At 43.1% G+C, this 12951-nt stretch overlaps 1 protein-coding gene across 2 annotated transcripts in view; it reads left to right on the forward strand.

The window, feature by feature from the left end:
• LOC111252563 (EH domain-containing protein 2-like) overlaps nucleotides 1-12951 on the forward strand; it is a 96443-nt gene that overhangs the window by 40917 nt on the left and 42575 nt on the right. The window contains exon 1 of one of the 2 annotated variants that reach the window (XM_022810697.2): nucleotides 10516-11384. The exons of the other annotated variant lie outside the window; for it this stretch is intronic. Coding sequence (XP_022666432.1) covers nucleotides 11317-11384 — 68 coding nt within the window. The 5' untranslated portion in view covers nucleotides 10516-11316. Of the gene's footprint in view, nucleotides 1-10515; nucleotides 11385-12951 lie in introns of those variants that run through there. 2 annotated transcript variants of the gene reach the window in all.

The following is a 12951-nucleotide window of genomic DNA, read 5'->3' on the forward strand; positions in this document are numbered from 1 at the left end:
TGTAAATAAAAGCTTAAAGAATCTTCAATAGCTGCAATGCATAAATAAAGAAAGAAAAAAAAATTGTACTTCTAGCGTTATGTAAAGCAAAGGTTAGTGTCCAAACAGGTACGGGTGTTTCAGAGTTATCGGCGCATATCGCCTGCGCTGTCGTTGTTTTCAATGGCAACACTTGGCTTTGTGACGTTACACGTTGTCTTTGTTATCGCTTTGGCCATGAACGGCGGTAGTTCGAATAACGTTTCGCTTTCTTCGTGGCTGTGACTCTTTCTTGCTGGTACAGCAAACTCGCCGTCGTTGGCAGTGACCGGAACGGGATCAAGTCGTCAGTGACATCCAGACCGTTCCAAACGTCCTTGCCCTTCATTCGCTTTGTGCAGCTATGAGGCTACGCGAACTACAAGGAACACGCTGTTCCTTGCTGTAACCAACCAAGCCATCGCCCGACCAACGTATGGCGGTCTGCGATCGACGTCCAGCTACCGCGGAACGGGTTCTTTACCCAAAGGGGTGAAGAGGCTGTGTGAGTTGGAAAACAGGGACATCAGAGGTCGGAAAGGGCTGGGGTTCGGCATTCTTGGCGCCGAGTCTTCGCTGGAGAGCCCGCTACGAGACCCTGAGAAGAAGGTGGAGGAGAAGAACGACGACGAAGAAGAGCAGAGTAAGGGAATAAGGGACTCCTCCGCTAGAGGCGGCTAGTGACCAAAGTGGACGCTAGCTGAAGATCAAGCGAGAAGAGAAGGATACAGCAATAGAGAAAAAAGGCTAGTATCCTTTTGATACAAGAAAAAGAACGACGGTGACAAAGGCAAAAAGTAACCAGTAGAGGGACTAGGCGAGGAAAAACGAACTAAAGGAAAAAAGAGCCAAAAGTCCTCTGCAGTTCTCCACTTTTTTCCGCTTCCCCTGGCTATATTCACTTTTACGAAGATTAGAATCTGATGACCCGCAGTCGCCGCCTATGCGACCTCTGGTGCTGCTACTGTCGCCGGTGCTGCCAGTACCGTCGTACTACCACGACAGCAACACTGCCACCGCCCCCGCCTCCTCTTACGCTCACTCTTCTTCTCGTTTTCTTCCGCTATCGCGCGAGAAGCGCCGGGCAAGAGTCTTGTCGCACAACCCCAGTCGTAGCAGTCCCCGATTCTGCCCCTGTCCCTATCTTGAGAAACTCTTCGCAGAGAAAGGTTTTCCGACAACAGTTCTTCCGGGAGTACGGAGAAATGAAGGTGTCAACTAGGCCGAGGGGGTTACGCTCCGATATATCGGAGATTCCTGGCCACACGCGCTTCTCGTAGCGACCTAGCACAGAACGGACCAATTGAAAAAGCGGAGGAGAATGGCAGCACTGACAAATGTGGGTGGAACAGGGAATATGCGCTTACCCTTAACCGGAACTGCCATCGTGATCCGGCTTGCGATAGTTTCGGCTGGCTGTATTCATCCTCTCTGCCCGTAGAATCTCATTTCGCGCTCGAGATTTTACCCACGAGGGGGATAGATATGGCCAGCAACGTTGTGCAATGCATAGTCCGAGTCTTTTTTAATTCTCCAGTTTCTATTTCCTTCACGCCATCAGTCGGAGCAACTGACCCCCATACAGACCACGGTAGCTTACGCGACTGGTTACTGGGGAAAGTGGGTGTCACCGATCTGTAGCGATCACCATTATCGCTCCCGTTCTGTTTTATTAGACACAGGACAAGGAAGATAATAAATACGCACGCAGTTCAGATAAACGCGATGTATCGAAAATCGTGTGTTGGAAATTATGCCATTGTTTTTGGAGGTAAATGATAAAGTACCTCGATCGCATAGAATGTATGGATATGAATACAGGCGTGTTATCTCGTAGTCCGGTTATGTTTCCCTGTGCACCGCTTGTATGAATAAGGAACATTATTAAAAAATGGGAAGCCGGCAATATGTGAGCCGTCTGAGTGAATTCCCATATGTTATAGAACTGTTCTGAATGTTAGAGTTTGTCGATGAACATGGGAACGCGCGTAGCGCGTGGTAGGTTACGTGTTTTGACTTAATTGGTAGTACTGGCCAAACAACTGGCGCTGTAATCTTAGATCAGTTTAGAAATGAATCACACAATTTGATAATTAACCAGAGAGAATTCAGACAACTAAGTAAATCCGACTGTTTTAGCACATAAGTTACAACCCTATCACTCGCGTAACGTACGTAATGTTCTATAGTACTTTCTAAATAGCATTTCGAAAGAATCGTAGCATCGATGTCTATGTCGGTGACGAACAAATACTTGATGGTATAGATGCAACACCGTCACAAACGTTTCGTTTCTATACCATCTGTTGTTGTTTGAATATCTATTGCAACAGGATAAGGATGCCCCAGAAAATAGCAGATGTTTTCCTGAACGTCGAAACTCAATAACCAAAATGACGTTTTTCATAGTAAACATACTGCAAATCCGGTAAGAAGTTCGATAGACAAAGTAAATACTTTGTTCGCTAGGAAACAGACCCAGTTTGATCTCAGCTAATTTTATTAACGTCGTCGTTAAATAATGTCTTTTATATCGTTTTTTACAGACAGAAAGTGCCTGTGTAGTTACGCGAGTTTCCTATGCAAATATATATAGTTTGCCCCACGAAGCATTGGATTCGAGGGTCTCTACAGTTCAGCTTAATAAATGCGTGTTTATATACGCTACGTTTATTCATGGCCACACGTTGGCGAAACAAATAGAGAATACTTTATTAAAACGTGACGCTAACAGACTTCGGTAACGTGGAATGGTAGGTCAGACGGAAGTCTCGAAGGAAGCAACAGAGTGCGTATATAGGCTGAAATATTCGTTTCCTTTAGGCTGTAGGTGCTTCGATTTTCTCGTCACATGTCAATGGTGAAAATGTCGAGGAAGGGACCTGGTACAACTTGCCACTATCGAAAGTGAACATTTGATAAAACGGAACAAGAAAATCCTCTTTTGCCGGATACGGTACGATAGAAACTTAGATACCGTTATTGTGGGCTACCGGCTGATAAGAAGAATGCCGTCAAATGTTCTTTATCGGGTCGAACAAAACGATGGCACAAAATGGCTTCAGACGCCTTAGTTACTGTGATTATTATAGCTTTAATAAATATCCAGACAGGGGTTAGCACTAGTAAATCTGCATTGCAACGAATCACTGTGCTCGTTGGCTAGCTAACTGGCTAACCCTTATAGGTAGGTTTGCGTCTGCTAAATATTAGATTGTTTGTTTTAAAAAAAGCGCGCACGCAAGCGAACTGGGAAAAATCCGGCTATGGAAGAGCACCTGGGTTCGCTTATTAGCTTGAAAACATTGCTAGATTTGGAGGTCTGGCCGGCCTGGACACACACACACCTTTGTAGTAATATTCAGCTGTCAGCAATACGACCAACAACGGGAAGGGTGCTAGATCATTGTGAAAAATAGTTTGACACTTTTCTAATTGGGGAAAGCTGTTCGCCTCTTATATTGCACCTACATCTTGGGCCACGTAATGATCAGCGTGGGTCTTAGCAAAACTCTCTATAGCATAATAATAGCTCAGAAGGAACGACTTCGCTCATGGTAAGCTGTAGAAGTTCATCGATTCTAGATCAATCTCGAATCGTTAAGCCTTTGTTGCAGATTGCTCAGGACACCCATTCATTATGTGCATAAAACAGGGCCGCCGTTCGCTGGTTATATTAAAGAAATTTAGGCTTTAAGGTGGCGTCTAGCGGTCAGGATAACACTGAATCGAGTACTACGCATGGTAGCATCAAAGGCAGGGGATTGTGTGAAATCAATAGTGCTAAATGAAACGTGTGCAATAATTTTCTGGCAGAGAAGTGTTTCCAAACGGAATTTGAACACCGACCTTTTAATGAACTGCAGAAAACAAGATGGGATATAATACAAGCAAGGAAAATTGTCCTCAGACATTCTAGGTCATTCTGGTGGTTCTGGTGGAAGAGGCCAACGAGGTATTTAGCCACTGAGCGTATATCTACAGATGAGATAAGATATTTTTGCAAACACAGCACTTTAATAAAAGGTTCGTGATGTCATGATAACGCGTTATTATACAAAAGCATAATTGCGGTGACACACGCAAATATCATAGCAGCGATAGATGCAAATACGATGAACAGAATAGACGGAATATGGAACAGTCAGTGGAGCGTAATTGCGGAGGCGGAATTTCTGGCCAAAAGAAGGAATTACAGGACGAGCGATCATACAAAACAGGGCTAAAAATGACGAAGGTACCGAAAACAGAGCCGAACAAATCGAGGGCCAAAAATTTGTAAATGTGTTTCTATTTATTTACTATTAACTAAACATCTACTAGACAGATATAATCCTTGTAGCACATTTTATATATGTATGAAGGGTAGAATTATTAATTTTTTCGCATAACAGAGGAGAGAAGAGGACCGACCCTTAGCGCTTTCCAAGCACCTTTTGCTTTACTTGAAGTTGTTCATTGTAGTCTCTATTCGATAGCCGGAATTGTTTTTGACCAGCGCTCTAACAAATGGCGCATTTCTCCAGCCGATTACGGCGGTATATAGTATAGGCAGTCATTAGCTGTATTTGGCCGATAATGGACGCAGTGCGGCCTGCGCATGCGTCTCATTTAGGGAATAACGATATTTTACGTAATGTGACGTTGGCTTGCTAGCCTAGTAAAGTAAGCGACATCCAATCTATTCTTCTAGCTGACAAAGAAAGGACAAGCGTATCAGGCTGCAGGACGCTTGAAGAGCGAACAGTTGAAAAATTTTAGATCTTTAATACTAAAGGCGAAACAAGAATTTTGCCTTAACAGTTTGAAGCGTCAGGGTTTTTTTTGAGGAGTTGAATAACACACTAGGAGTTGAATACAAAAACAATCAAAGCAAGCCTTTCTACGCAGGATCTGTGACGAGGGAAAAAGCTCCAAAGAAAAATTTTGTGCAGATAGATATAAGAATTCTGACTGAAGCCCTTGGTACTAGACTTAACTAGTAGTATATGTATATAACTTTGATTTATTCACTGAATCCTAGTTTTGACACAGAGGGGTTAAGCGACACGGTGCATAGGATATTTCATTGTACCAGCAAAAATAATCATTCTGTTTACATGCTTCAGAATTCACAAAGGGGCTGAACAGTTTCCTATGGCTGAGAGATGGTACGAGAATCACGCCTGCTCTATACGGCCGAAATAGTGTACACAAGATGCGCGTTCTCTAAGAAATACTAAATAAAATGGCGGTCTATGATATCATTGATTTGGAAAGCGCGTATACACTTATTAGCGTTTTCTAAATACTTTCGCATTTAGGACCATGTCATAAATGTCAGGGTACTTTTTTGGTGTGATTCGTAAAAAAAAAATACGGAGTGTGTACAAGTTTACATTTTAGGGCATTGCAACAACCCAGGACGTCAAGCGGAATATATTCTGCCTGCAATTCGTCGTGCCGCCTTCGAAATGCAACGATTCTATTGTAGCGGTAAATTTAGACCCAACCGCACTACGACAAGTCTGTCTTGTGACTTGGACTTACCTAGCTATCAGTTAGCAGCTATGATGCTTACGGTTCCTCATACGTGGGAAGGAAACTGACGTTACCCTCCTGGCCGTGAGCCCAATATCCTCAGAATGATATGACAAATCGACTTAATCGTGGCCCCTAGGCGGAAACAATTGACCCACAGTTGTTGCGGCCTGACGAACTTGAAACACAGCAAGGGCTAACCACTTAACCTAATGGATTCAATAAGTTTCGTAGCGGTTTTACATTTTTTTTTATCTCTGGATAGAAATTGCGCTATAAGCGTTTTTCGGTCGTCTAACAAAGGCGTCATATTATAAACGAATAGTCGTCTCTGGGCTATTCGGGCCGTCAGACGCTTAAAAACCGTGTTAGCGAAGAAGGATTCAATCTCTTTGTCCCTCAAAGAATGTGAGAGGAGCTCAAGAGCTCAGCCGACTTCATCTAGCATGTATTCCTTACGTCGGACAATTTGCTTGTGTTTTGAATCCGGCCATAATAGCTATTGCTATGTGTCCCGTTGCTAACGTTCCTCTTGGGAAAAACTAATCTCACATTTAATATTTTTACAGCGTTCCACGAAGTATTTCAACGATGCCTCGAATCTTTTCTCTCACTAGGCCATACTACCAGGTAGCGGACTGTCGATACTGACCGTCATCTCGAAGTGAATAGGATTTAAGGACGCCATTGCTGATTGCACGACCTTTCTGAATTTTTTACTCTATTTTTGATGGCCGCTTTCCAGTTGCGATTCACTTAGGTATTTTTGTATCGTGTAGACATCTCAGAATTGATCATCGACCGCACTATTATGACGATGATGGACGCATGCGTAAGGGTCCCGATTACCTTTTACCGTCCTTTATAAGGGGATCGTTGTCTGGGGGCGGCTTCATATACTGGCATCGTTTTAAGGTTTTTGTCACAGCCAGATGTAATACTTGTAACGTCGAGATGCTTTCAGATCGATTTATTGGCAAGGCTCTTACCAAAAAATAGCCGTCACTGTCGCATCATCACTCGCTACGTTAAGGAGGTAATTTCGTATGAGTTTAGATATTTGCGCAAGATCTTCTGTGATCTATTCTTCTGCTGAACTATTATAGTTGCAAATATGCACTCTACGAACGTGCCAATAGTGTCACAGTATATGAATGAAAGGTTGGAAGAAGGATGCTGGAAAGTTAATCGGACATGACATATTCCCCAAAGGACGATTTACCCTTTTGCCAAACTGAATTCCGTTGCTTTAAAAAACAGAGCTTCTGTAGCTGGCTTCCTCATGCCATAATGATACTAAGAATCGACTTCCGTAGCGATGATTTCTCGATTAAGCGGCGCGTCTGTGTTTGCTTTGATCAACGATCAACAATTCGATGAAAAGATGGAAAATTTGTGGTGAACTTCGTAATCGTTTATGTATGTGCCTTCGTGCTTCTGTCGAGTTGTCCTTTCTTTGTACGACGGATGCGTTTGAGGTTAAAGCTATAGGCCTTTAGAACAGCTACAGGGAAATAGCAGCAGCGGCTTGTACCCTGTGGAACAATGTGCTTCAACGCCCCCCCATCGGAGGATGCGCTTAGATTTTTGTTCATCAAGTAGACGATAATTTTCTTTATATTCAATCACTAGTCATGGTAGAAAATGTTTTGCAATATCTGCCGCACTGAGCTTTGCATTTAAACGCATGTAAAATTTATATGTTGAATGACGTTGATGATAATGATGATGATGATGATGATGATAAAGATTTCCGACGTGTAATCAAAGTGCTGTTTCTACTTCCCTCTGGTCGTTTTTTTTTACTCTTATTCGATGGCACAGTTCTGGCTTTCCATCGCCAGTCGCGGCGGCAGTAAAAACGAGAAGCGGCCTCACAATTGCAAGACCACGATGCAAACAGGAAAGCATTGAGCACTATCAAACTATTTGACAATACTTGCTTTTATACAAATCGGTGCCGATAACATATATATATATATATATATATGCCTTATTTTGAAAGTAAAAATTATCGGATATCAGGGACGTGAACAGTATCGGCATTTCAGGGTATACGTATCGGCTAATGACCTTCGTATACGTATAACTCTAATGCATTGAACAAGATGGTGAGTTACTGTACATATATATATAATATGTTAATTTTTTTCCCGCTAGCTTAATTAGCGTTCAGCGGGTACCAAACGCACGAACAATCCATTTGTTTTTGAGAAACTTTTTGAGAAATTCATTCACTAGAAAGCCATCAAGTATGGTTAATTCAAAATGTGGATGGTCTCTCTACCTCCTTTGAGTCGCCACCAGATAAAAGAGCGAGGTTTGTCTGCAAGGATGAAACCTTTTCTAAAAATCGCTGTGATCGCGGAAGATCTGGCGCTGATTTCACATGAATTACATTGTTTAGCTATAGGACAACGATTCAGGCAGACTCGGTCCTATTTTAAAAATAAGTTTATACGACGCGGTCACCTTTGCCGCGTGTTAAAAGAAAGCTACAGGGAAATGTATAATAATCTCCTAGAATCTAGAAACTAATTCCAGTCTAAAAGCATATCGTTATTAATACCTTAACCAAAATTAGACTAAAGTATACATCGTGTTTATTTGCAATAATCTATAATGTTGTTTCTATTTTAACCCTTTTGGTTCTATTGTGAACTAGTAAATTTCCTTATATTCCCGAGTGTTGGGTCTGTGTGTCCGACCGCCACAGCTCCCCTGAACATCTGCCTACCCGTTTCCTATGCGAAACGCCCTAACGAAACGGATATAGGTCGACGGATTGCCATCAACAACTCGTGCCTTAGTTCAACAGTGAATTCTTTCTCCTTTCGTAATCAGAAGGCTCATCATTTGTATTCAAATACTGTTTACCCATATTTGACTAGACTAGCCGTGCATACGAAGCGTGATTACTGTTTCAAATCCATTATAACGTATCCACCTGAGTTGGACTGATTAAACTTGGTCCTAGCCATGCCAACGTCAGCGTCTCCGTGGGGAACAGATTTATTTTCATCGTTCTTTCCCATCAGCCCGACGACGGTGGCTCTATGATGATAAAGCCCCGGAAGGCCTCCATAGCCATCGCTGGTTCTCTTCATACGGTGTTCTATCTCTTTTTCGCTTGGCGTTTTAGTCTCTAAAAACGGTGTTTGATATTTGAGGTCAACCCTTTAAAGGGTCAGGGGGGACCCATTAAGGTAGGCACTTTTTACGGATGGATGGGGCGCTAGTACTCAATCCATCGCTAAAAAACCAACAAAATAAAAAAAAAACTTGCAGAAACTACTTTAGAGGGTACAGTATGATTGCGGAAATATGGTATTGTATAGCATAATGATTTTGTGGGAAATACTGGCTGAATTTGTAGAAAAGACATCGACATAGAGGAGAGTATGTTCGTTCCTTTGAAGACCATTTTAAATCAAAATATTATTATTTTGATTTTTTTTTTGAAACCAATCAAGTGTTTTTTGTATTTAATTATTAGTTAATATTATTAACTAATAATTAAATACAAAAAACACTTGATTGCTTTGAAATGCAAATACCTAAAAACGCCCCTGGGCCCTAGGAGTGTTTACGGGGGCTAATAAGTTAGCTTCTTCTTCTATGGTACTATCCAGATGCTGATGGAATGAAGTTCAAATGAAGTACCGAAGCAGGCTGCTATTATCGAGGGCAATAATATAACATTTAATTAACGATATAATTAAATTATTTCGGTTGTGTCATCTGGTAATATCAAGTGTTCTAAATGGTGTGGAAAAACGCCCAATACCTACGGGCAAAGAGGGCGCACAGTCTCAAAAATACTGGATTTTCGGCCGGAGAAAACTAATACAATGAAAAGGGTCCTCACAAATAGAAATTAAAAAAAAAGTCATGTCAAAAAGTAATCACTATAGACGAGGTTTTACATAATTTCAGCAAAAAATACAACTTATTCCACCTTATAGCTTAAGTACCAGTTGACGAACTGGATAACTAGAATAGCCTCGAAAACACCCGATATCTTCGGAAATAATCACTATTTTTGTAAGTATCAAGACTACGGCCAGGTTATCCGCGCTATCGAGAAATAAATTAGTTCCTTAGCCTATGCTTATTTTAAAATTTCATCATATATAAATATAACGATAATTTCAGCATTTTTATAGTGCTAGTCGTGTCAACGTTCGGATAGTATTTGGCTCCTACGTTTCCAACCATAGCGGACGTCCTTAAACTATTTTATTCTTAAGCGCGATTAATAGAAATTATTTATTATTTGATCTGTTTCAGTAATTTATTATTTCAGAATTATTTCAGTAAAAGGGGTGGGGTCGATCCTCCTCTACCCTAGGTATTTCGCCGGCAGTACATCTCTCATAATCGCATATTCCTTCGAATAATAGCCGCCGAGTGAATTTTGCTCACATTTTTAGCGGAAAAGGAGTGTCCGCACCTGATGCTTCCATTGGAGAAAATGGATGGTTAATTAAATTTTATCACTCCCTAAAAATTGATCTTAAGTTTTAAAGCACCTTCTACCCATATTGGTATAGGTTAAGCTACTCTGTGTTTATGGTCCCCTCTTTTTGTGTGTTCTCCATGTTCTTTCGGTTCTGAAATCCTTCTTCTTGATCCATCCAGCAAACCAATCTCCTCCCTCTTCATACGTAGTTTTTGTTTCTGGGTAGCGTGCCAGGACGTTAGATAGCAGTCAACGTCTTGATCTGCGTTTGCTCCATTCCTTGCCGCTGTTACTGGCACCGCATGAGATGCCTGTGTATGTGTTGTTTCCCTCTGTTATTAAATGTATTAGTAGTAAAGCTGGTGCTGGGTGGATGGCTCGGCGGCTGCTCGTTACGTCGTCGCGGCGGGCCGATCGTGGCGCCCTCGTGCAGGGCCTCGTCTGTGAGCGAGGGGGCGGACTCTCGCCCCTCGAGCGCTCTCTGCTGAGTATATAGCTGACGGCTCCTTCAATACTCCGGCCAAGCCTACTACCTCCGGACCGCTCCGGGCTCCGTTAGATCTCACTGCGTCTAGCAGCCTGTCTCGTACAGCAGCCTTTCTGGTCCTTTCCGGTCTTTAGCTTGCTCTCCTCTCAACTGCTGCTGCTCAGCCTGAAATGTGGCTGGCCGTGTGTCGCCTCCGACACACAGACAAACGGCGACGTCAACGCAGTCCAATCCAATGCCACCGACGGCAGTTCTCACCAAGAGATCATAGCGGGGCAAAATCTAAGGTGTTCCCTCGGATGCTGCCGCCTACTCAGTAGACCAGTTGGGTGACCACGGTTACACCAGTTGTCGGACAGTCGCAACGACTGTACGCTCTGTGTATGAGAGGAAGTTTTAGATCAAAGCAACGGAACAGCAGCATTCAGAGGTCGGCAAGGTCGCCGCTCGGAGGAGTAAGAAGCATCAAGGAAGTCAAGACTAACGTCAGTCTATCCACCCAGATCGTGTGCTGCCTAACCTGAAAGCCGATGGCCTAACAATGAAACGACGGGACCGAGGCTATCAGTGTGTGCAGAAGAGCGAGACCAACCGTCACGACGCGTGTTAGCAATGTCCAGTGTGGCAGTGAGTGTGCGCAGAGCAGAGCTAAGCAAGAAGCAACATTGCTCCATTGATACTCGCTACTATTTTTCTATGTGGAAGCAAAACGAAGACGAAGGACATGGACAAAAGACGCAAAACTTAAGATACAGTGAAATAGGCGAAACCATCGAGAAGTGGACTTGTTTCGATGTGTTCATGGTACTGTCCTAACCTTTGCTGAAAAATGCTCGACGCTATGCCACCTCGCATTCGTGTCTCCTCGACGTCCTGCTGTGTAAAGGCAGTTAATTGGTGGGTGTACGTATGATTATCATATGACTGTGCGCTTACGTAATTCACTATATATAGTTATGAGCTGATACTACCTCAAACTAGGCTGAAACGAAGTGCGCCTCGAAGTGAATTACAGCTTCAGGAGGACTGGGGAACAAGCATTATCAACGCAAGGGTTTAACGTTTGTCAGACCCTAGACCTTTAAAGGTGCTCATTTAGCTCCATCGTGTCTTGACGTGCCCTATTTCGCTATTCATTGCGCGCAGCTATGGTCTGCACTGACGTGCGCACTAGACAGAAAGATGACGCGGGGCAACGTAACCTTCAATCCTTCGATGTTCAACCGTGGCCGTTGGCTGTGATACTAAACGACTCCGTAGCAGCCGCCATCGCTCTGACGAGCTATGGACCGGGGTTGAATCCCGTAAGGCTGAAACCTCCGTGAGGTCGACGCACTACGACGGAGCAGTCGGCCACTCCTAATCCCTGTTACGTGAAAGGAACAATAACGGCTCGAACAATGTAGAGTACTGGCTGCTTTAGAGGCCAGCCAGCTGCTTACTTCGGTAACGAACTTGTCAGGTGAGACCGTTTAGTTCTAATATAACATTAGGTATATGCTTCCATTTACCTCAGTCGCTCACTTTCCGGGGTATTTATACCCTTTCTGTCTGTGGCGGTCCTCGTAGTATTGTTCATTTCATCGTCGTTGGCTGACTTCAAACAACAATAAACAATTCGTATAATAACAATGGTTCAAAAGATATTTCCCTTCAACTAAGCAACGTTCTGTTCAATTGAAATTCGCCGACGACAATTTGTGAGAAACAAATATAATGTGAAAAAAGAAGCGTAATGAGTCTAACACACGATACGACGATGAATCATAGGCGGCGCTGATTCACCGTCAATCTACGTGAAGGCAACACATCTTGCAAGAACTGAAAGATAGCTTCTATATAGAGAGATCTAAGACATGCGATGCAACGAAGACTTCAAATGATCGGTCAGTCCGTTGGTACTTGCGAGGAAAAGAATTGACGGAACGGTTAGACTGCACGTTAACAGAGTAAACGCTGTTACAAAGCGGGAAGTGCATCCGCTGCCGGACATAAACAACACCCTCCGCATTCTCGCGTATTCCTGCTGCTTCTACACACTAAACATGATCAGCGGATGTTTGCATATTAGTATACATTTCAGCAACAACTTTCTGCAGGGATGTCCTTAATTAATTCGTGCAAAAGCCATTCTGGTCAAAAATGCATCCGCAACCTTCCAAAGGCCGCTGGGTCCATGAAATACCAGTTGATTCTTGCCTGTTTTAACGATATCAGAATCTATTCGATGAACTTCGCTGCCCTAATATCCCGGTTGTAGAAGATCCTGGGACAATTACCTAGGCCAACTTACGGCTTAAAGGCAGGAAATGCGCTTTTGGTTTCTAGGAGGTCGCATATTACGGCTATAAGATCAGTTAAGTAACTGGGGACTTAATTCGGTTTCCTGATGTCAAGTTGACCACTGCTAAAGTCTAGGACAACGAAGAAGCGCGTTCTATGAGCTGGAGCCAAGGTTAATAGC

This window comes from Varroa destructor, unplaced genomic scaffold (genome assembly GCF_002443255.2).
Source record: "Varroa destructor unplaced genomic scaffold, Vdes_3.0 BEIS01000006.1, whole genome shotgun sequence".
Lineage (NCBI taxonomy): Eukaryota > Metazoa > Arthropoda > Arachnida > Mesostigmata > Varroidae > Varroa > Varroa destructor.